Here is a 25,344-nt window from a genome sequence, read left to right as displayed (position 1 = left end):
AAATATATTCAAGTTCATCATGATTAAATAAAAAGACTTTCACATGTCCTAGGAGAGTGTTTTCCAGAAGGAGAGGAAAAAACTTTTCCTCAGTTCTTTTGGGGGTTTCGTAAGGCTTTTGAACCTTACTCCTGGTTGCACTAGTACTTTCAGGTGCTTTATAAATCTAAATTCATGGCATGTCATGACTGTTTTTGATGACCTGGCCTTTCAGTCATCACAGTATAATAATTCTAACTTTATTATAGTTCAGATCTATGTTTTGTATTTCAACCCACAGGCTTATTTTTTCAGGTAGACTTAATTGTAATCTTAAACTCAGTAATTAGTTGTCCTGATGGTCCTCTGGACAACAGTGGAGAATCTGGTCTCTTCATAAATGTTTTTACATTGGAGGCAGTTTGTCACCAATTATTCTTCTCTTCTTCCTCGTCCCTGCAAGCAAAGGTGTGATTACCCATGGGGAGTGTGTATTTTGCTGCAGTTTGTGGGAAGTGGTTGGTCTGGTGCCTGCATGTCTTTGATTGCAAGCTCGGCTGGAGGCAAGCTCTATTTTGAGCTCTTCCTTTAATGTTTTTTATGGATTGCATTTGCAGGTTTGAGAGGTATCTATCCTCTCTCTCTTCTTCTCCATCTCACCCTACTCCCTATACCAAAAATGTTTGAGGATGTTAAATGTTAACATCTAAAGTACCCAACTGTGTATTTATTAAATCTTTTGCACTATTACTGATATAATCAAAACCATGGTTGCTAGATTAGTAATCAAAATAAAATAGCTGTGATCAGGACCAGTACACAAAATAAACTTTAGAAAAGGCTTCACTGGGGAACCTTTCAGCAAATTGGGGTGCCACAAAAGATTTTGTCCTAGCAAAGAACAATATTAGTTAATGAGACTGCTTTTGGACAGCCTTCTTGTCATTGAGTTTTACTTGTTTCCACCAAAATATCCTGGGTCTGGTTTTAGAATTGCTATATGCAAAATATTTCTGTGTAAAGAGCCTAAAACATTGGGCTTAAAATTCATTTTATTTAAATGTACAGAAAACAAAATGTAAACCATTTCATTATATAAACATTAAAATAGATAAAATACTTTATCAGTTTTAAATTTACTGTCATTTAGTTTTATTGAATGTTCCCTTGCCTTTATTATAAGGGGGTAAATAGTGCCAATTTAGCCAATGTACTGTTTTGATACCTCTGTCATGTCCTTTCTCTGAATTAACAGTCCCAGTCACTTCAGTGTATTTTCATATGGAAGCTGTTCCATCTCTGTAATCATTTTGTCACTCATTTTGTGACCACAGCCCCCTATTTCTGCTATATCTTCTTTGAGATGGGTTGACTAGAACTGAAGGCATACAATTGATTTATAGAAAGAACATACTGAAAATATGCCTAATAGTGCATGCTGAGCAGATGTTTTCACCCAGCTGCCAATGCCCAAATCTTTTTCTGAACTGGATAGTTTAAAATTCTGTGATGTGTATCAATAGTTGAAATTATTCTTTCTAATGTATATTACGTTGCATTTGTCAATAGTTATTTTCATCCTCCCTTGTGCTAACCATTCATGTAACTTTCAACTGTTTCTGAATTTACTCAGTCTTCTTTAGTCTCAGTAGTCTCAATAACTATCTGCAAATACTGCCACAGAGTAGGTAAAGTACAGGCAGTGACAATGCAAGCTTATCCATGCTGCCTCAATAATGTGTGCTATAACATTCTCCTAGAGGAGGTGGTGATATGGATCACTGCTGGACTGTGAATGTAGTTCAGTCCCCATGATCATTCAATCCTCTGTTAAGCTTATAAACAAAGTTGCCAGTTAGTTTCAGACCTGGATATGATCAGTGCTAGAGTGGACTGGAGGATGACACCTCTGTTTCACAGCATTTTTTAGAAGAATTTTTTTTATCCCTTAGCACTGCAGAGCAGGGACTTGAACCTGGTTCTACCACATCCCAGGCATCCTTATCAGTACCCTTATCAGTCGGCTATAGTCTCTGTCCTCGCCTTTCCCTTGTCTCCTTCCCTCAGCAGGCCTAAACGCTATCCTGATAAAAGTTTCATGGAAACAGATACATCTCTGTGAAATGTTTCAGCTTCAGTGAAATAGTATATTTCTGCAAAAATGTTTCAGCCAGCTCTAATCAGGCCTACTTAGCGTATCCATGGTTGCCCAAACACGATGCATACCATCTTAGGACTCCTTCATCGGTATCTGAGAAACACACAAACATTCTACTTAGTCTGACATCAGTCTATTTTTATTGAGTCACAACAAAGTTCATGACTGAATATTTTAGACTGCAGTTATATAATATTCTTAAGCTGCTTTTCACAACTTGTGCTGCATCAATATATTGTCAACCTTAGGGTTTTTAGATGTACAGAGAACAAGTAGATTAGTTCTTGGACTTTGTAAAAGATTATTACTTTTTGGTTACTGTAAATGTGTTAGCCAAAACTTACTTCTAGATTGCGGGGGCAGGGATAGAGCAGGGGGTTGGACTAGATGACCTCCTGTGGGCCCTTCTAACCCTGAGATTCTATGATTCAACAAGAGTTTTGTTTCCAAAATATTTGCTTTAAAGAGTGAGTTAGACACATACAGTTTGATGAAAATAAGTGTATTTATTGCACACACAATAAGTTTAGTATCTATTAGGTAATATAGTAACACATTCTGGTACTGCAGTAGTACAGAGTCTGTCAGCATTTTCAGTGTAAATTGTTTTGTTGTTAATTTATCAATTGAGTGGAGACATTTTCATAAGGCTAAACCCTAGCAGAAGTATGCTACATTAATAAACAAAAATGTTTGCTAACTTTAAAGTTATGTAGATGTTATACACATCAATCAGTTTTTAGATGGTATTGGCATTTAAATTTTTCAATTTAAAAATAAAAATAGAGAGATTAGGCCATAGTGTAAATAAAGTACAAGTTCTAAAATGATCACCAGGATATTTAAATCTGATTTATTGATTTATTTATTTTTACTAGGAGCTACTTTCCTAAATGGTTGGTATCACATAGAGATGCTGACAAGAGTCAGGTTACTAAAATACTCCTAGTTGGAGTTTGTACTTCTGTTATGTTAGGACCTCCAAATACAAATATCCAATTCAGAAATCTCCATATACCATTAGTTGTCTTGAGTGGGAAAGCCTTGGCAGTGTTCAAACTCCCTCTTTTGGAGGTGTCTTCATAGAGCGGCTGCACAACCTACTCCTGCAGAATTAGAACTGGGAATTGTTCATCTCTTTCTACATAGGAGCTAGGAGAAACTGGAGATAGATATAAAGAACACCTTTCCTTCTCTCCCCTGATGTAACTCTGTATGGAGATCTCGGTGGAGGGTAGTGTTACTTCCTTTCCTGGGAAGGGGGCGAAGGGAGCATGGTGTAGGATGGTGTCAGTTTCTCCCTGGTATATTAAGAGAGAGAGTACTTGGTGAAGCAAAGCATAGAAACACAAGTATGCTAGAACAGAGCTGAGAGCAGCTATTGTTGCTATTGCAAAGAGTAGAAACATGAGTGTACTGGAACAGAGCTTGAGAGCAGCTATTGCTACTGTCAATAGCAGTGGAATGAATGAATAGAATATCTAGTCAGCAAAATATTTTTAATACTGGCAGATAAGTAGTCTCCTCTTCGTCTCAGGGCATCACATCCTTTCTCTATCTGTAATGGGGGGTTTAAGGGTAGGGATGGAATATGTGGATATGAGGATTCAAGGCATAGGAGGGAATGTAGGTATATGTAGCTCTGCAAATAATACTTTTCACAGAACCCCAAGAACTGACCCTGCTTATGTGTGCTGTGTCAGTTTTGAAAATTGTGTTATTATATAATAGACAGTAACAGTTCCAAAGCATATTAACACAACAACTGTTTAACTTAATGTTGTGAAATAAATAAAATCCTAAATTTTAGGCGGTCCTCAAATTTGTCCTTAATTTGTCCTATAGCAGAGTTCAGGAATAAGACTTTGTTGAATTACATGCCATATGCACCCCCATACTCTGGCACCAGAGATGAGTTAAGCACAGTCTCAACCCTTAACACTGAATGCCCTTGGCTTTGCTGGTTTCTATCACAAATTCAACCTTGCTGAAATGTAGTATTTTGGTGTTAATTTAATTTGGCTGCTCTGTACGTGAGACATCTTGCCTGAGTGAATTTAATTGCACCATTGAGTAAAACTAAATCCATGAACAATGATGCACTAAAATTATAGCAGAAGTACAAGGCTTAGTTTTATATGGCTTCTTGTTTAGTGTTATTAACTATATGGAGGCATAAACCCCCTTTAAAAGTCTATTTTAAAATGTTACAAAACCCACAATGTAAAGTTGCCATGATCCGGCCAAAAATAATACATATGGTATTCAGGAGTGCAGTTGCTAATTGGCTGCTGCCTGAGAAAATGGTACGCTTGGCTTCTATTTAACACTGTGGGTTTGGCAGAAAGCCAGATTTGGGGTGAGGTTGTTGTGAATGAAGCTGCATGTGGTTAGGGAGGAGTTAAAATGATTCATGTCTTGGAAGTTGTAGTAAGCAGTGTAATATGTGCTTGAGTAAGCTGATGGAGGAAACTTCTTACCCATATTCTTTTCTCCATTTCCCTTCATACATCTCCCCCCCACCCCCCCATATATACATGTACTTTAGTTGGAGGGAATGATTAAAACTATTGAGATATTTAGTAGTTCAACACACAGTTGAAATCTTATTTTGTTACAGATGGAGAATGGAGAGGAAGTGGAAACAGAGGAATTCTATGTAAAGTACAAAAACTTGTAAGTAAGCTTGTAACTTTTGTTACCTTTTTCCTTAAAAATATCAGCAGGTTCCGAATATTTTGTTCAAAATTATATTTAGAAAGTGACACACTATTAACATCTCACCTTAAACAATGAATAATAAATAGGCATTTTGGCATTGACATGATGCTAGATTTGGTGACTGAATACATTCTTATCTGTATGATTTAAGTTTATCTCTAAAATGAAACCATTATAAGAGCAAGGTCAAACTGGCTTTGATTTTTGCTCGATAAGGCCCTGATTCTGCAGGTAGATCCATGCAGACAGGCGCCTAGGCCTCCATAGATCTGACTGCAGCATTGGAGCCTTAATTTCTTAATTTACAAAAAGGTCATCAAAATAATTAAACTTTACATTCCTTCCCCCAAAAAAGTGAGTGTTCAACAAAATGTCTGACATTTTATTAGACTGCTAAATAGAATTTTATTTCCAACAGTTTCATGATGGCAGCTAAATTTTCCTGGAATGTCCAGTATTAGCAATGGAAGCATGTTGTATCACATTTGACTCTGAACTCTAGTGCATTTTCCCTTTTAGGGAAGGGAGAAAGAGTAGGGGCTGAACTGGGAAACAGTATATTAAAATGGTAAAATAAATTTCAACATCTGATAGAAATTCACTTTCATTTCCAGTTAATTGCAGGTTGACTTCCTTTTAACCAGGGCCGGTGCAACCCATTAGGCGACCTAGACGGTCGCCTAGGGAGCTAGCATTTGGGGGGCAGCATTTTGGGTCCTTCGGCGGTGACTGCGGTGGCCAGATCTTCGGACGCCCCGGTCATCGTCGGCATTTAGGCGGAGGGACCTGGGGAGGGCCGCCTGCAGCAAGTAAGCGGGGGCGCGGCATGCAGGGGAACCGCTCCCCACCCCAGCTCACCTCTGCACCGCCGCCGCCCCGCTCTACTTCTCTCCCTCCCAGGCTTGTGGTGCCAAACAGCTGATTGGTGCCGCAAGCCTGGGAGGCGGGAGAAGTGGAGTGGCGACGGCGTGCTCGGGGAGGAGGCAGAGCAGAGGTGAGCTGGGGCGGGGAGCTGCCTCATGGCTCCCCGGGCCGGGGGGAGCTGCTGCAAGGGGGCGCCTTGGGGGGTGGGGTGGGGAGCTGCTGCGGGGAAGGGAGGGGGCACCTAGGGCGTGAAACATCCTTGCACCTGCCCTGCTTTTAACTATACTGATTATAAAATATAAGCAGCTAAACTCCCCAGGTTTATTGTTCTTTGTTTCATATTGATCTGACACGATTAATAGCTTAAATCCTGTTTATTTTGTTTCATTCTATTTGTAATTCTTATTGTAGTGTTAACCACACGTGACCAATGCTTATGTGTTATTTATAGTATTTGTATAACTTGATATTGAACTTTTTATTACTTAAAAACAAAATTTTAAAATAAAACCAATTTTAATTGCAGGTTTATGATGATGGAACATTTTAATCTTTAAGAAAATGTGTTAAGGCTTAAGCTATTGATTATTGAATATTCCCAAAAGTATGATTAAAATTGTCTTGTAGTACTAATTGGCTTGCACAGGGCCTCTAATTACAGCTCTACATTAGAGATATGCACTATGTAACACAGTGGATTTAAAGGTATTTTTAGACCGTTTCAATGAGTTTTAATCCCACTATACTTTTGAGTTAATAAGTAGTGAAGTTTATAGAGTGTACATTTTTGTCTTGTTACATATTCTGAATGCTCCCAATAAAATTTATCTTGAGCACTCTAAGCCAAAGGCCAGAAGTGTGAGGTATGTATATATGAGCCATACTGATGATTCTGACCAGTACCTTTATTAGATAGTAAGTACAATTGCTGCCAGTAAAGGTGATTAGTTAAATGAAAGATAGTATCTGGTAGTCCAGATAACATGGTGCTACTCTGTTCAGTTGCCAGTAAAAGTTTGGGGGGAAATCAGAGAAGGAATAGATGCAGGGAAGCAAATCGGAGTATGCAGTGGAAACATTTGGGCTGGGATTGCTTTGAAGAAGTTTTTCTTTCTTCCATCTTCTAGCTCTTACCTTCATTGTCAGTGGGCATCTGTAGAACAGTTGGACAAAGACAAGAGAATTCAGCAAAAGGTTAAGAGGTTTAAGGCAAAGCAGGGTCAGAACAAGTTCCTCTCAGAGGTATGATTTTTTTAAAAAAAAGGATATTCTCATAAATGCTTAATCCCTTATATGTAGATAAGATTTTGAACATCTTGTTGATATAAAATTAGCTTTCATCACAATGTAAAAATATTCTTAAGCTTTTGAATTCAGTTACATAAAGTTACATAGTTTCTCATAGATATTCTCATAAATGCTCAATCCCTTATATGTAGATAAGATTTTGAACATCTTGTTGATATAAAATTAGCTTTCATCACAATGTAAAAATATTCTTAAGCTTTTGAATTCAGTTACATAAAGTTACACAGTTTCCGTTTATAGTTTATTGCTGTTTCTTTCTGGTAAATGGTTAATTGCTCACTTTTATAAACAGGAAGTTACTTGGTCTTCCTGTTGTTTATTTGTTCTAAGAGAACTTGATCCCACCACAATTTAATGTGGAAATGATTGTGATATCATCCTGACTCGTAGCATCTCTATCCTGAAGAAGAGAATTGGAGACAAAGGTCTGTTTAAAATTTTAAGATGACACGCAGGTGCGGAAGAGTTCTCTTAAATTTAAACATGTTTAAGTAAGCCATATGGGTTGTAAGTAAATAGACATTAGCAAATTGTTGATCTTAAAATTCAGAACTTTGACAATAATGTAAGCCCTACTCAGCTATCCATAGTCACTGAAAAGACTGAGTCTCCTGCAGAATTGGTACCAGAGCTCTCCTCTGAGCAGCCAATTATGCCAGAAAAATGCATGGCAATTTTCTGTGATTTGGACTACTGCCCACTAGGGACTCTGAGCTTTTGATCACCAATTTAATTTCACTTAGAGCCACAAGCAGTACTATAGCAGAGGTCTTGCCAATAAAGGGGCAGCTTTTCTGGTTTGCCAATCCTTGTGAAACCTTACCTTTCAGCAAAATTTAGTAATTTGAAATTAAGGGTTTAGTGCCTTGATCTTCTTTTTTTATGAATTTTTATTTCATAGAGTACTTCAGGCTAAGCAAGGCCAATAGAGAATTGGAAACTTCCATTAAAAAATCACTGTTGGTTTTTGACCAAATACAGTTGGTTTTTGACCAAATACAGTGACCAAAATCACTGTTGGTTTTTGACCAAATACAGAGATTTGTGTAAATTTTACCAGAATTCTATTATTTTCCACATTCTGTGCTTTTACAAGTAGGTACAAAATGTCTGAGCCATGGGTCAAAACATCTAAAAGATGCTTTTGAATTAATTAGAAAGTGGGAGGACAGCTGTATCAGGTTATTCTAATGACTAAGGAACATTCAGATTAAATGACTATCTCAAAAGAACTTGATATACTTGATATATTTGCCAATAGGTATCTTAGATGCACTCTAGAAAAATTGGCTAATGACACAACATTGTGAAATTTATGTAACCCAGTGGTCCCCAACCTTTTTGTGGCCAGTAGCACATTCACGTTTTTAGAAGTGTGTGGCGGGCGCCAACAAGTTTTCAAGGCTTATTTTGTATTTGTACATTAAATAATACGAAAAACATCATATTTAATATTACATAATATATGAATCCATAAGATAAAAAGGGTAATTTTACATGTAAAAGGTATTAATGAAATTATTCTGCAATTACTCTTTCACCTTACCATGTGAATTTGCTCTTTTGTATCTACCTGTAAGAAAAATTAAGGAGTTTCTACAAAATAAATATCATAAACAGTTTTTTCATCTGATTTATTTTAAAAAAGTAAAACATTGTTGAACGGCTGGTCCAAATATATTTATTATTCTTACTTTAACACAGAATGAACCCTGCAGCCCTGGAGTTCTCTGTCCCCGGCAGGCGCAGGGCCCCGGTTTCTCTCCGGCTTAAGCCGCGGCCCTGTGCCTGCCAGGGACAGAGAACACTGGCACCCACAGCCTGCAGCCCTGGAGTTCTCTGTCTCCGGCAGGGGCGGGGCTGCGGCTTCTTTCCAGCTTCAAAGCCGGAGGGAAGCTGCGGCCCGGTGCCTGCCGAGGACAGAGAACACCGGCGCCCACAGCCTGCAGCCCTGAAATTTTCTGTCCCTGGCAGGCGCGGGGCCCCAGCTTCTCTCCCCTGCTGGGCACTAGGCGGGGGCACATAAATGCCCCGGTGGGCACCATGGCGCCCGCGGACACCGTGTTGGGGACCACTGATGTAACAGGTGACCAGGCCACGTATTTCACTTTTTTACTATTTTCGAGTATACCATTTCTGTTTAACAAGTGCTTGTAGATGTTTTTTATTTGAGTAAGCTGTCATAATATTAAATTGTATACATTCTTACAACTCTTCCTTTCTCCCCACCACACACAGCCATCAATGTAGTTGAGTACAAGGCAAAAGAATGAAACAGCATTTCTGTGCATATATCACTGAGTAAAGAACTTGGGGTGGAAGAGGGAGGTAACAAATTATAAACTTCAGGGAGGGAAGTATGTTTTGTTTGCTTTCCATTTTTTGGAATAATATTCTCTGAATCTTGCTTATGAAGCAGTCTGACAACTCCTGTAGTTATGGTAATCTAATGGCACTTAGTGTACACGGCTCTAATTTCTTTATTGCAAGCTGTAGTTTTCAAGAATGCTAAATGCATTGCATGCCATAAGCCTTTTCGATTGCTCATTAGTGAATTGTAATTTCACACTTCATTTAAAATATTCTTAAACATTCTCTCACAGTAAAAGGTTTCACACAGTAATTAAGAGGCCCAGTTAACAAAGTCTGAGAAGTCTGATTTCCTCATGGGGAATGATCTTGCTGAATTGTGGCATTTCAATTAACATGCTGAAGGTTGCCAAATATAAATTTTATGTTGCCGTAACCCAAAATATTGTTACCTGGTGAAAAGTGTAATGTTTGCTCCAAGGACAGGCTAACAAAGTTTTTGTTTTGTTTTGTTTTTTTGCCTGCTGTCTTTCAACAGATTGATGATGAGCTTTTTAATCCAGACTATGTGGAAGTTGATAGAATAATGGATTTTTCACATAGCACAGATGATAATGGAGAGGTAAAGAAAACTGTCGGTACATCTTCAGCCATTTGTACAACTGCCTATATAAATATTAGAAACTTCAGTAGGTTTTTGATGACTTATTTCATCCTGTAGAAGTGAAGATAGAGAGCATTATGACAGGGATATGTATATGTATACACATGCTGCTGCAGTAAAGTTCATAGACCTAATATTCTACCACTCTTTAGTGAATTGTTTTTGGATATTCAACAATACATTTCAAATGTTAAAAAGCCTGGATTCCAGTACACCTGATCAGAACATGACAAGATGTCTAGTTTTTAGCATTTTGCTCTTTAGGAAACGTATGTAGCATTTTGAACTATTACTAAGCTATTGCCCTCTGGATATGTCTATAAAGTAGAAAAAGCATGTAGTTTAATAATGTAGCTATTTTTGTAAAATAAAGCTCTCATGGTAATTGCTAACTTTTTAAAAGAAAGTGTACTGGACATTTATAGAGGTTAAACGTACAGCTACATACAGTTAAACAGTTATTAAACCATATCTAATCTGAATTTCTAATTCACCATCACCAAAGGAGCTAGGCACTTTGTTAATCCTCTCTAATCATCATTACACAAGAACCTAAATTGTTAGCTCATCATTTATGACCCCATCCCCTGAGCAGGATCACTTGCGTGGTTGACTTCCAGGAGAACTCCAGTGGGCCATCCTGTTCTTGAGAGCAGAAAAGGCTTTAATAATACCTATTTCTGGTTTGTTATCACTGCATCAATGAATAGTGATGTCTCCCATTGACAGTTGCTGTTTCAGTGATTCTGGATTTCCTGCTGCAAAGTTTGTGATGATACATGGACAGGACAAATACAGCTCACCATCTGAATGTGTGGCAAAGACACGGGACCGTCATAATTGTAAAGCAAAGTTTTCATTTATTCTAAAATTTTGATTAATTTTAGGCATTTCAGATGACAAAATTTAGCTTTGCCACTCATCTTGGTGGTGAACTCCATTCCGTTTATTTTTATCTTAAATCATCAGGTTTACAACAGGTCAGCCTGCTGTTAGGTTATCCTTCTGGCTGTTTTTTAAAGACATTTTTAAAAAAAATCTGTTAATTCTTTTTCATTGTATGTAGTGTCTAGAATATCTTTCATGTTACACTGCAGCTTTCCTTTAATTAGTTACATGTCATGTAGAAAAGTTTGTTGTATTGTTTTACATTTGAATCTAATTTTATTCTTTCTTTAACTATTGATCAAAACCAAAGCCTGTTACTCATTATCTGGTGAAGTGGTGTTCACTTCCTTATGAAGACAGCACATGGGAGCTGAAGCAAGACATAGACCAAGCTAAGATTGAAGAATTTGAGAAACTGATGTCTAGGGAGCCACAAATGGAGCGTGTGGTAAGAATTGGCTCTGTATAGAGGATTTTATTTGAAAATAGCTAAGTAATGTGGTCTTTCAGAAACCACTAATGGGATTTGCTGTATTTGAAACAGGAGCGACCTCCTGCTGATGACTGGAAGAAATCGGAGAGTTCCAGGGAGTATAAAAACAATAACAAACTCAGGGAATACCAGTTGGAGGGAGTAAACTGGCTTCTTTTCAACTGGTACAACACGTGCGTAAAGTAACTTTTTATTGTAGAACTGCTGCTTTAGAGCAGATTTTATAGTTTAAATTTAATATGTTAATATTTTAAATGTTTTATAGTCTTTTAAAAGTGAGACTTCAAAATTATGTTAACTATTTTTATTACGTGGATTACATAAAGTTAATAATTTTTATTATATTATAGATACTATATTATGTAGTTTTATTTTATATATATAAAAACATCATGTTACATAATAAAGACATGTCTTTATTATGTGACAAACATATATACGCACACACCTATACTTGAGAGAGAACTGTATAATGAGAAATATAATGATCCTGTTGCAACACCTGCTAATATAATATTTATTTAAAACTTTCTGAGTGTTTTGTCCTGTTTAAATCCATACTAATCTATTAATTTATATATCTGATCTTGCAGATTTTAGCTTTACAGATGTTTTTGTTTTGTAAATGCCATTTTCAGAATAGAGCCATAATAGAGCTATTTGTATTATTTTTCAGACGAAACTGCATTTTAGCAGATGAGATGGGGTTGGGAAAAACTATCCAGTCTATTACGTTTCTCTATGAGATCTATTTGAAAGGAATCCACGGTCCTTTCTTGGTTATTGCTCCACTGTCCACAATTCCTAACTGGGAAAGGGAGTTCCGCACCTGGACAGAGTTGAATGTGGTTGTGTATCATGGGAGTCAAGCCAGCCGGCGGACCATTCAGTTGTATGAAATGTACTTCAAAGATCCACAGGTACTTTTTGGAATTTTGTAAAACTGTAATTTAAAAAAATCAAGTAATGAGGCTATAGTGGGTTGAGTTTTATGTGCTTTGAACATCAATTTCTAATACTGCTAAGGTTAGAATCCAGCTTAATGGAAATTTCTATATTATCAGCTACCATAAATTGCACAAATATTTCTTGAGATCACTACAGTCTTGATGAAAAACCGTTGTGCATGAAGGAGAATATCGGAAAGTGAATAGTTAGGGCTTCTAATTTTAGGTTTTAACCGATAAACACCAATAAAACAACCCCAATACCCCCCCCCCCAAAAGTGTTTATGCAGTTAACCCTGGAAATGGTTACTTGTATCTAAAGCTTTATCTAAGCAGAGTAATATTACAGGGGTATGATTTCTAATGTGCTGTGCATTAATTGGTCTGTGTAGACCTTGCTGGTGCGCACTAAAGGTCCCCATGTGCACTTGAATATATTGTCGTTTAAAACATTTCTTCATTAAAGTGCACAGTACTATATTAAAGTAATAAGACTTTTCTCACAACAGCATATACAAAGAACCCCAAAACCTCTGATTTTGCACACCTGCATAAAACTCCAAAATAGCTAAAAATCCAGAAAAATAAAATAAATAAACCCCCAAAAGCACTTTGAATAGAACATGCTAGAAATAAAGAATTAGTTGGGATGATAGGTGTTGGGGCTATAGGGAGAAACAAACAACATTTTAAAAACGGATGATTGGATAAAGAAAATATGATCCTAAAATCCACCCTTTTGTATGTTGCTGAATAGTGGAGACAACATAGTTCAGTTATTACTGTCCTCTTTAACTTCTGATAAATTTAGTGCAGGTTTTTTATTATTAAAAAGAATGAGATGCCATGACCTCTGGCAGATAGCTAGTTTGTTTACTAGTCAGTATTTGGACGTGAGCTAGCAAGTCTAAAGCACTTTGCATCTATGGAGGGAGGTTGTTGGTGCGGGCAAAATAGTATTAGGAAAGTAGAAGGATATAAAAACTGCAGCTTCACTGTACTTGTCTTCTGAATAATAGGGCTTCAGTTTATAATTAATGCCAATGAACATGGGTTTATGGAAAATAGATCCCTGTCAAATTAACTTGATACCTTTTTGGATGAGATTACAAGTTTAATTGATAAAGAATAATAGTGTTGATGTGAAATACATAGAGTTCTGTAAGGCATTTGACTTGGCTTCACACATTTTCATTAAAATAACTAGAATGGTACAAATTTGGCATTAAATGGATTAAAAATTAGCTAATGGATAAATTTCAAAATGTAATTGTAAACAGGTAATCATAATCATTGAGCAAGTGTGTTTCTGCTGGGGTCCTTCAGTTTTTGTTCCTAAGCAATTTAATATGTTTATAAATTAACTAGAAGAAAATATAAAATTGATAAATATAAAATCAGTCTGCAGATGGCAGAGAGATTGTGGGAGTGGTAACTAATAAAGAAGACAGGTAACTGATGAAATGTAATCTGGATCACTTATCCAGCTGGGCACAACCAAGCAGTGTGTGTTTCTGTACAGCCAAAAGTGAAGTTGTGCATCTAGGAACAAAATCCATGTTTACAGAATGAGGGACTCTCTCCTGGGAAACAGTGACTCTAAAAAAGACTTGGAAGTCATGGTGGAGAATCAGATGAGTTCCCAGTGTAATGTGTGGCACAGAGGGAGGGCCTTCTTGAGCACTGATCCCCGCTCCAGCAGCGCACCCTCCTGAGTTGATGCCTAAAGCCAAATATGAGCTGCTAGGAAGCCAAGACAGTTACTGGTACTGATGTATACCCTGTTTTCCATAGAGTAAGTCCGTTCCTCCTCCCTGTCACCAGGTCTCATATTCTTGCTATTTTCAAGCAGGAAACTTCTCCCTGGAGATTTGTGGTCAGTGTCCCCTGAAAGGCCTTCCAGTTCCCCTAGTCATGTTCAACTGCCCTCATGACAGGAATGGCATTGATCTATTCACTACCAAACAAGCCAGCCATACACCTGATGGGCCTGCTAGAGTCTGTCCTCACAGATCTCGAGGAGATGATCTCTCCACTGCATTTGAGGAACAGCTCACATTCCTTTCTACTTCTCTGCCCACATCACCTATATTAGATGACCAGGAAGAGCCAGACCCCAGAGTAGAGTATCAGAATGGAGTTTAACAAAGACAAATGTAAAGTGCTCCAATTAGGAAGGAACAATCAGTTTCACACATACAGAATGGGAAGAGACTGTCTAGGAAGGAGTATGGCAGAAAGGGATCTAGGGGTTATAGTGGACCACAAGCTAAATATGAGTCAACAGTGTGATGCTGTTGCAAAAAAAGACATGATTCTGGGATGCATTAATAGATGTGTTGTGAGCAAGACACGAGAAATCATTCTTCCGCTCTACTCTGCACTGGTTAGGCCTCAACTGGAGTATTGTGTCCAGTTCTGGGCACTGCATTTCAAGAAAGATCTGCAGAAATTGGAGAGGGTCCAGAGAAGAGCAACAAGAATGATTAAATGTACATGACCCAGTTCTTTCAGTCTTCCTTCATAGGTTTGTTTAGTTTGGAAAAGAAAAGACTGAAAGGGGACATGATAGCAGTATTCGGGTATCTAAAAGGGTGTCTTGAGGAGGGAGAAAACTTGTTCATCTTAGCCTCTAAGGATAGAACAAGAATCAATGGGCTTAAGCTGCAGCAAGGGAGGTTTAGGTTGGACATTAGGAAAAAGTTCCTAACAGTCAGGGTGGTTAAACACTGGAATAAATTGCCTAGGGAGGTTGTGGAATCTCCATTTCTGGAGATATTTAAGAATAGGTTAGATAAATGTCTGGACCCAGATAGACAGTATTTGGTCCTGCCATGAGGGCAGGGCACTGGACTTGATGACCTCTCGAGGTCCCTTCCAGTCCTAGAATCTATGAATCAGCAATGTCCTGTTTCACCACCAAAGGGCCTGTCATCGTCATCTGACAGTATCCTTGGAACCGATACTAGTGCTGGATGACTTCAGGTCATTCCAAGAGCTTCTTATTAGAATTGCTGAGACTCTGGAGATAGAATTTGGTCATATAAGAGAAATCTCACAAGTTGTTCAACATTCTGGCAGGACTAATTGTTGTCAGAATCACCCTCCCCATAAATGAGGGTTTAAAACCCTGGGGCATACACTAACCATAATAACTTGACTGAAAAATGGATAGAGAAACAGTACTAGGTTCTTCAATCTGGGTTTAAGTACTGTTATGCCCACCCCAAGCCAGTCTTCTTAGTAATTTCAGGAACAACTGAAATCAAACAAGGCACTACAGGAACAATTGGAATAAGAGAACTACTGCTAATGACAAGAACCCAAAAAGCCTCTATCTGTTTGGAGAAACATTTTACTCTTATGCCTCATCAGATGCCTCAAACAGGTTAGGATGCCCTCCTAGACCACCTGCAGATGAATGGCACCTGGTGCCAGGGTGATTTGTGCTGCATATGAACATCCTGGAGTTCAGGGACATCTGGCTGTCTTGCGTGGCATTCCTGAAGAGCTCTACGGTGCAGATCTTTATGGATAGCCTATCTGGAATACACTATATCAACAATCAAGGATGTGTTTAATCATCCCCTCACTGCCAAGAAGTTGTCAGGCTGTGGACATGGTGTCATCCAAACAGGAACCTTATAGGTACTAGCCATGACATGATAAACTTCTGAAGCAGCAGATGGTAACCAGCCAAGAGTGACTGCTGCAGAAATCTATCACAGAGCTGATATTTTGCCATTGGAGGGCTCCAATAATTAATCTGGTCACCACGGAGGACAATGCCAAATGAATGAACTTCTGCCCAGAGAGGGCATGAACCTGGGCTTCTAATGAGACATCTTTCTGCTACAGTGGACTACCGGTCTCAAATGTGCCTTTTCCCTGGTTCCCTTGATGCCTACAGTGATATCCAAAGTCAGACAGAACAAGGTCATGTGGACCTTAATGGCTCCCAATTGGACACAGCAGTTTTGACTGTCAGATCTCTTGCACATTTCCATTCAGACCTCCCTTCTTGATCTTCCCAGATATGATATCCTAGTCCTGCAGTTGTGGCACTTGTTGGCTTAGATGTTGGCTGATTGAGCACCACTAAGAGACTGTTCTCAACAGGTTAAAAAACTCCCCATACAGAATAGGAAGCATTCTGCTTGGAAAATCTCCTCCTCCAAATGGAAACTGTTGGACAGCCCAATATAACATGGACCCAGTTGAGGTTCTGACACCACAGATCTTCAACTATATTCTGAACCAGAAACAAACTGGATTGGCATTTAGTTCTCCAAAAGTCCATCTTGCAACAGTATCATCATGTCTTGCTTCCAGTCAGTCCATACTGAGGCTTCTCACGTGTCAGAATCAAGATTCATTTAAAGACCCTCCTGCATACTTAAGTACCTGTTGAAGAGCTGATTTCTATATGGGATTGCAATATTGTTCCTGTCCTTTAAGCTGCTTTCCAATTGTTGGATACATCACTTTACCTTTAACATGGTCTTTCTAGTGGCCATCAGCTCAGCATGGAGGGTCAATGAGCTCCAAGTTCTAATGGCCAGATCTCCCTACACACCTTTTCACAGGGGCAAGTCAGTGCTGAGACTTCATCCTAAATTCATCCCAAATCTGGTCTTGGTCTCAAAGTTTCACTGAAATCCGTCATTTTAACCTACCAGCCTTCTTTTCAAAACCATACTTGATACCATAAGAGAAGAATATGTAGTTCTGCTGTCTTGAACTTGGCATCAAACCTACCCAACATATCAAGGTCATAATGTTTGACAAAAGTCATCAAGTTCTGGCATGTTCCTGAAGCAGGCAGAAGACCAACATCTGCACTGATATTTGGTGAGAGTGACTCAGCAGCTAATCAACAGGTGGAGATAGTGTGTGATACATGTTGAAATTCTCTGTGATGAGATTAAAAAGCCAAGCAATGAACCAGATATAGCCACAAAAAGAGATTAGGAGACAGTTAAAAGGGTTTGGTCCCATCAGGTAATAGAGAGAAGCTGTGGAAACATTGAAGGAATGTAGGTTTGACTCCTTGGGTGGCACTCCTCATTTCCACAATTCAGAAGGGACATTGCTTGCTAGTTACCCACATTGGGATCCATGCTGACACTCGTTCATAAGCCGAATATTTTTGGTACAAAAGTGACCCATCAAAGAGCAGGGGTAGGCGTATAAGTGGGTCTACAGCAAAATTTGATGATTTTAAACTCTATGGAATAATTGAATTGAATAGCTATTACATTGTCGTTTTGTTTACCTGGAGCATCTGCAGGCATAGAGCCCCTCAGCTCCCTATGGCCGCGGTTCGTCCTTCCCAGCCGATGGGAGCTGAGGGGCTACATGCCTGTGAATGCTCCAGATAAACAAAATGTCCAGACCCACTAGTGGCTTACCCTGAAGGGCCAGGAGCCAACATTTTCCAACCCCTGAAGTGAAAGGATCATACAGGTTTTTTTTGCTATTTTTACCTAACCATCTTGGGGGGTGGGCTTATAAACAAATGGGTATATGCAGTTACTTACCCTACAGTAACTGTGGTTTCAGCATGTGGGAGGAGGGAAAAGCTGGGCAAATGACAACTATGTCAAATATTGTCAAATTGTAGCCACTGACTTTGGAACTAAAACATGTGTTTGAAGCTAGTTTACATTTTTTGTCTGAAGAAGATTGGGAAGAAATATATCAGAATTACATCCAGTCCATTGTCTTCACAATATTTCCAGAATAAAATATTTAATAGGTTTTATTGGACACTGGTACTGAAAAATGTAGGATTAACTAACCAAAGTAAATGGTGGAGATGCCCCCAGTAATCAGCTAAACTGTCCCATAGAATTTTCTTACTTCAAATTATGGAAATACTGGAGAAATATATGCAAAGATCTTTCCACAGTTGTGAATCTGTTCCTCTCCAAAACTCTGCTTATTAGAATTAATGATTTATATATGTAGTGAACACTAAGACATGAGTACTGACATGTAAATTAACAAAATATGGAATACTCAGAAAAATGGAACTCTCTCCTCCAGTTTATTCAGAATGCTTGAAAACTGTCAAACACAGCTTTGATGGAGAAGATAAATTTCTCAAAAAAAAAAAAAGGGGGAAAAAATTACACTAAAACTTGGTGTTGCATTGATATGTTGTTGTTTTGTGTGGTGTAATGTGATAAAATTTTTGCAGTGACGTTATCTTTGTGTCTCATATGCATTGATAAAGCACTGGTTTTTGTGCAGAATTAACAAACACAAAACAGCATAAAGCAGCAGACTTATTTGTTTGCATTCCTTTATTCTGATGTCAGTGGTAATGATTGTATTTAAATACTTTGCTCATTGCACTGTTTTTTTAATTTTCTTTATATATAATGTGAAGTTTAAAAAAAATTAATCTTTCTTCTTTATTCATTAGTAAGGTTGTCTACTTATAATCATTGCTGTTCTTTCAGGGTCGGGTAATAAAGGGGTCCTATAAGTTTCATGCTATTATCACTACATTTGAAATGATTTTGACTGATTGCCCTGAGCTGCGTAACATTCCATGGCGTTGTGTAGTAATTGATGAAGCCCACAGGCTGAAGAACAGGAATTGCAAGCTCTTGGAAGGACTGAAGATGATGGACCTGGTAGGTGCTTCTTGGATCTTACGTACTTATAGTCCTGGTTGGTAATTTCTTAAGAAGATAATTTGTAAGCCTTTTCCTGTGTTATCCACTAAATCAGCTCAATTTTGAGAGAGAGAGAATTATATGAGAAACTTTTCTTAAAGACTTTCTAGCTAGCCAAATGGACATATCTACAAACTTTTAGTTTAAACTAAACTGAACCCTAAACTAAAGTGCTGAAGAACCCACCAATCTCCTCATTAAATTTAATTCTGGAAGCTGGTCTTCTCCCTTAAGAAAGGAAGACAAAGAGAAGTCCTTCTTTCTATCCTACTTTTCCTCCCATATCATGCCATTTTTAAACTCTGTTTTTGTCCTTTCTTTATCTCCATCTACACCTTTCCCTGCCTCCCATCTTTAAAAATTGGCCACTTATCTATTTTAAATGTGTAATTAATGAAAACATGGTGAAGTGAAATGAACTCTGATGTAGGCGATCGGAACTGCTCAGTTCCAGTTCTGCCTCTGCCAGAGACTTGCTGTATAACTTAGACCAAGTTCCTTAAAACTGACTTTCATGGGGAGGTAGTTAAAAGGTGCCCCATTTTCTTTATTGTATACCAAAAAAAGCATTGAAAGATGCTTTGAAAAGTAAATTTTTGGAGGCGGAGGGGGTGGGCTTAAGACATGATACTCTTGATATTTTTGTCTTGTGCTTTTGCTGGAAGATTTCCTTGCAGCGTCAGAAGAATGAAATAAAGTGGTCTCCAGACCTACAGTAGGTTTTCCAACAAAACTAAGAAAGTAAAAACCTGGTATCTCCAATGTGGTTTTTTGTTCTTGTTTTATTTTAAGGAAAAAAAAATGAATATTCAAAAACAGCTATTTTATTTTATTTTTATTTTGCAAGCTGCCTTTAACCTTTGCCTGTTTTCTCTATCTGTAAAATAACATTTATCTTGCTCACAGTGGTTTTAAGGGTTAATTAATGAATGTTTGTAAAATTCTGTAAAGGCATTTATTATAATGTCTGAGAGGAAGATGGACTATAGCTAAGGCAGTAGACTGGGACTCAAGAGATCTGCTTTTGATTCCTGCTTTACTACACACTTCCTATGTAATGTTGAGCAAGTCACTTAACCTTTGTGCTTCCTTTCCTAATGTGTAAAATGCAGATGATACTTCATTTCTCCTATTCTTTGACTGTCTTGTCTGTTTACATTGTAAAATCTTTGGGGCATGGACTCTGCATTTGTTTAATGCCTAGCATGATGGAGTCCCAGTCTTGGATCAGCTTCCAGGAGCTACTCTGATATAAGTAAATAGCATTATTCTTTGTTTTTCAGCTTTCAATCCACCAAAACTAAACACACCATTTTTTAAAGTTTTTTGTTTGCCTTTTTTATATTACTTAAACAATATGAAACTTTTCATTTTGCTCCCCCACCATACCGCAACAATTGTCCTTCCCCATTGACTCTGGGGCCAAATCTTAATTTCTCCCACATTCTCGGTCTTATGCCTCAGCAGCTCACTTGCCAAATCTGCTTCCTTCATCCTTGTCTGCACCTTGATAATTCTACTTCCTGACTCTTAAGAAAAAAATGGGTCAGCTTTGAACAAACGTAGGGTACTATGTACAAATAAATGTTTACTCAGCTGGTTTTGAGATGCTTGAAAAGCTAGGACAGATAGGTAACTGCCCTTTTCTAATGCTACATGAGTAGTGTAGAATTTTTACTATTAAAGTGGAGAGTAGAGAAGAGGTAACTAGTTCTAGCTATATTGTTAATGTACTGTAGTACGTTGAAGGATTTCCATTGTGTTAGTGATGAGAGATGGTGGGGGAAGCGGAGTTGTTAGAGCCTGTAGCATATCCCTAGTCTAAAAGTCTGTAAGATTTGTGGAGGGGATGGGGTCATGCAGCACAGATAAGCAAGAAAGGACACTGTCTGGTTGGCTAAAGGACCTATCTTTGGCAAGAAGCTGAGTGGAGTGCCTGGACTGATTTGGAGTTAATGCTCTAGAGTGCCCTTGAAGGAAGACCAGAGCGTTTGGTGTCTCAAAAGATTTACAAAGAGTCATAGAGTTGAAGGGACTACTGAATGATGAGGACAAAAACATAATAAGGAGAAAACATCTGCACAGATGGTTTCTAGTCAGCTGCTTATTTTTCTTGCAGGAACACAAGGTGCTGCTCACTGGTACCCCATTACAGAACACTGTAGAAGAGCTGTTCAGCTTGCTTCATTTCTTGGAGCCAGGTCGCTTCCCATCAGAAACCACATTCATGCAAGAGTTTGGTGATCTGAAAACTGAAGAACAGGTAATTTTAGTCATGCACTGTTTTCCTGTTTAAAGAGATAGTTTTAATCCTGCTACAGTAATTTTTCTTAACTAATTATTATGATTTATTACAAACAACACCATAGATCTTCAGAAAGGGAAGACTAAAGGAGACAAATCTTTTTCTAGTGTATTTACTTTGTGCATTAGACTGTATACTTTGTGTAATAAATTTCACTGTATCCTCTGTTCAGTCAATCATTTACATAGCACCAGGGCAGCTCAAAAATGTTTTAAAAGGGATTTTTAAAATGGCTGGGGGATCTGGGGACAGGTGTAGTAGCAGAAACAGCTTTCACTCTTTTTTTTGGTTAGATTGACTAGATTTCCAGTTGACATTGTCCCTTTAACATGGCAACAGAATAAGGAGCTGCTCCTTTTTTCCTTGAAACAAGTGGGAATACTGCCATTGACTTCAGTGGGAGCAGGATTATGTCTGATCCCAGATTAGTAAATGACCTAACCCAATACAGACATTATTGTGCTTGTAATCTTTATTCAGAAATAGACTATTCTAGTGCTTCCCATTGAAAGAAACGAAAAGATTTCTAAAAGTTCATGCAGCATAACATAACAGGTGCTAAATTTAAGTCATTGATAAATATCAAGAGAAACTAATTTATAATTACATACAAAAACTACATTAAAAGGAGGTTAGGGTTGCAAAGTTGAGCACTCAAAAGTTAGGAAATGCCAGGATAAAGGTTATACATGCAACTTTAATTTAGCTGCCTTGTGAGTTATGATACAGTCTTTAATTAAACGCTGACATACTACTTTTTCAGCAGGATCCTGTCTTGGTTCGGCTTCAAACACCTTAATTCTGGTAGTATTAACTTCTGTTTGCTTGACATGTGACCTTAATTTTCTTTTAAGGACTTTTTTTATTTAATTGCATATATTTTTAAAAAAGCAAACTGAAAAAAACAGCAGTTACATCATATGGATCATAATAACCCTCTACATATGACATCAGCAGGGTTGGCACCTTTGGATTCACAGCACAGTCCCATACCACTTGAACTAACAAGGTTGCGGATAGAAATATCCCCTGCATGGACCAGCCACAAGACAGGGATGAGGCACCTCGTTTTGACAGTGGATTTCATAGTTGTTTGCTGGACAGCAGAGGAGTGTTGGGACTCTGGAATCATAGAACTGTGGGAATGGAAGCGACCTTGAGAGGTCATCTAGTCCAGTCCCCTGCATTCATGGCAGGACTAAGTATTATCTAGACCATCCTTGACACATGTTTGTCTAACCTGCTCTTAAAAATCTCCAGTGGTGGAGATTCCACAACCTCCCTAGCCAATTTATTCCAGTGCTTAACTACTCTGACAGGAAGTTTTTCCTAGGCCTTGTCTACACTACAAGACTATTTCGAATCTACTTAAGTCGAATTTGTGGATTCGACCGTATGAAGTCGAATTTGTGTATCCACTGTAAATACACTAATTCGAATTTCTGAGTCCACAGTAACGGGGCTGGCGTCGACTTTGGAAGCGGTGCACTGTGGGAAGCTATCCCACAGTTCCCGCAGTCCCCGCTGCCCATTGGAATGCTGGGTAGAACTCCCAATGCCTCCTGGGGGAAAAATGTGTCAAGGGTGCTTTTGGGTAACTGTTGTCATTGAACCGTCAATCACGCCCTCCCTCCCTGAAAGCTCCGGCGGGAAATCTGTTCGCGCCCTTCTCTTGTCAGTTACAGCGCGTACGCCACAGCACTGCGAGCATGTAGCCCGCTGCGATCATCGCTGCACTTATGGCCGTTGTCAACTCCTCGCACCTTATCGTCCACCTCTTCCACAGTCAGCTGCTGAGAAATCGTGCGAGGAGGCTCCGGCAGCGCGGTGAGGACAGGAATTCACAGAGTAGCGCAGACCTCTCACAAAGCAGGGTACGCCGCACAGTGGAGATCATGGTGGCAATGGGTCAAGTTCATGGTGTGGAACGGCGATTCTGGGCCCGGGAAACAAGCACGGAGTGGTGGGACCGCATAGTGCTGCAGGTCTGGGATGAATCACAGTGGCTGCGAAACTTCAGGATGCGTAAGGGCACTTTCCTTGAACTCTGTGACTTGCTGTCCCCTGCCCTGAAGCGCCAGGACACCCGGATGCGAGCAGCCCTGAGTGTGCAGAAGCGAGTGGCCATAGCCCTCTGGAAACTTGCAACGCCAGACAGCTACCGGTCAGTAGCGAACCACTTTGGCGTGGGCAAATCTACCGTGGGGGTTGCTGTGATTGAAGTAGCCCACGCAATCGTTGAGCAACTTCTCTCAAAGGTAGTGACTCTCGGAAACGTCCAGGACATCATAGATGGCTTCGCCGCGATGGGATTCCCAAACTGCGGTGGGGCTATAGATGGGACTCACATCCCTATCCTGGCACCAGCCCACCAGGCCAGCGAGTACATTAACCGAAAGGGCTACTTTTCAATGGTGCTGCAAGCACTGGTAGACCATAGGGGACGTTTTACCAACATCTTCGTTGGGTGGGCGGGCAAGGTTCATGACGCGCGTGTGTTCAGGAACTCTGGTCTGTTTAAACGCCTCCAGGCAGGTACTTTCTTCCTGGACCACAAACTAACGGTTGGGGATGTGCAGATGCCTACAGTGATCCTCGGGGACCCAGCCTACCCGCTAATGCCCTGGCTCATGAAGCCCTATACAGGCGCCTTGGACAGAGAGAAGGAACTCTTCAACTACCGGCTGAGCAAGTGCAGAATGGTGGTGGAGTGTGCTTTCGGACGTCTCAAAGGGAGGTGGCGGAGCTTACTGACTCGCTCGGACATCAGCGAAAAGAATATCCCCGTAGTTATTGCTGCTTGCTGTGTGCTACACAATCTCTGTGAGAGCAAGGGCGAGACCTTTTTGTCCGGATGGGAGTTTACGCTCAGCCAGACACCCGTGCCGAGAGAATATCCCAGCGGGAAGCACTGTGTATCCGGGAGGCTTTGAAAGCAAGTTTCCTCGGAGAGCAGGGTAACCTATGACTCTCCACTTGCTTTCAAGAGAAACTGACCCTGGGCCTGTGTCTGTATGTGTCGATTTCGATCTGCGGTTACATACCCCGTTCTCCAAGTTTCCCCCACTTCCAAAGCACGTTTTAAAGCAAATTAATTGTAACACTCATTATTAATAAATCTTTGTTTTACTTTGCATTTCTGTTCAGCTGTTGAAACATGGACGCATACTGTGCTGGGCACGGTGTGCACTGATGTACAGACCGCTTGTTCCATAGAGGAATGACATCCTCCTGCTCCTACATAGGTCTCTGGGGTGGGGGACGGTTGCAAGTGGTTGTGCATGAAGGGGAGGGATTGCAGGAAGGGGTGGGTTTGCAGGAAGGGGCGAGTGGTGCCTTCTTTGGATAGGGGTTTGGATGACGGCAGTGGGCTGCGGGTTTGGGCGTAGGAAGGGGTGAGGGGTGTGGGGGAAGGGTGAGTATCTGTCCGTGGATGAGGGCTCTTGTTGGGGCTCAGGGCAGCGGAGAGGCTCGTTGCTACGGTGGAAGTGCATGGTAAGGGCAGCGTGCCTTAACATTAAGGGGGTGGCAGGCGCTAGGACCCTGGACAAGCATACACATCACAGAATGACCCGGGGCAGCATACACCACACAGAGTGACCCTGGTGCCTACTGACTGCAGTGTGTGTGTGCCCTGCAGTTGATCATGGCCCCAAGTCTGTACCCTGGTAATGTAGGCTATACCGTGCAATTATAAATCCCCTCCCCCCCCATACACAAAAAAATCCTCTGACACGAAAGACGTGACCGAAACAGTGAATAACAGCAAACAGCTTTTAATAATCTAATACACACTGGGGGGATGAAACTTGGATTTGGGACTGGGTGAGCCTGTAAGGGAAGCACTTCTACAAATTTATAGCGTGAGAGGTGTGTGGTACATTAGCGCTATGCAGTGGTGCAGTGACAGTTCTCACGGCCCCTACCGCCCCGCCGTCTTGTACTTTTGGGTGGGGGGGGGCAGGACTTCTTGGCGGGGGAGGGCGGTTGCAGATACACTGCAGGGGGGCTCTGTCCTCCT

General features: G+C 39.9%; 1 protein-coding gene across 1 annotated transcript in view; it reads left to right on the top strand.

Moving 5' to 3' along the window:
- Positions 1-25,344, top strand: part of CHD7 (chromodomain helicase DNA binding protein 7) — a 183,734-nt gene that overhangs the window by 127,365 nt on the left and 31,025 nt on the right. The window contains exons 8-15 of the mRNA XM_045004672.1: positions 4,758-4,813; positions 6,850-6,964; positions 9,879-9,962; positions 11,203-11,340; positions 11,437-11,558; positions 12,062-12,305; positions 18,800-18,976; positions 21,138-21,281. Coding sequence (XP_044860607.1) covers positions 4,758-4,813; positions 6,850-6,964; positions 9,879-9,962; positions 11,203-11,340; positions 11,437-11,558; positions 12,062-12,305; positions 18,800-18,976; positions 21,138-21,281 — 1,080 coding nt within the window. The remainder of the gene's footprint in view (positions 1-4,757; positions 4,814-6,849; positions 6,965-9,878; positions 9,963-11,202; positions 11,341-11,436; positions 11,559-12,061; positions 12,306-18,799; positions 18,977-21,137; positions 21,282-25,344) is intronic.

The sequence above is a fragment of the Mauremys mutica genome, chromosome 2 (assembly GCF_020497125.1).
Source record: "Mauremys mutica isolate MM-2020 ecotype Southern chromosome 2, ASM2049712v1, whole genome shotgun sequence".
NCBI classification, from domain to species: domain Eukaryota; kingdom Metazoa; phylum Chordata; order Testudines; family Geoemydidae; genus Mauremys; species Mauremys mutica.
Note: the sequence above shows the minus strand (reverse complement) of the source record. Positions and strands in the feature narration are given on the sequence as shown.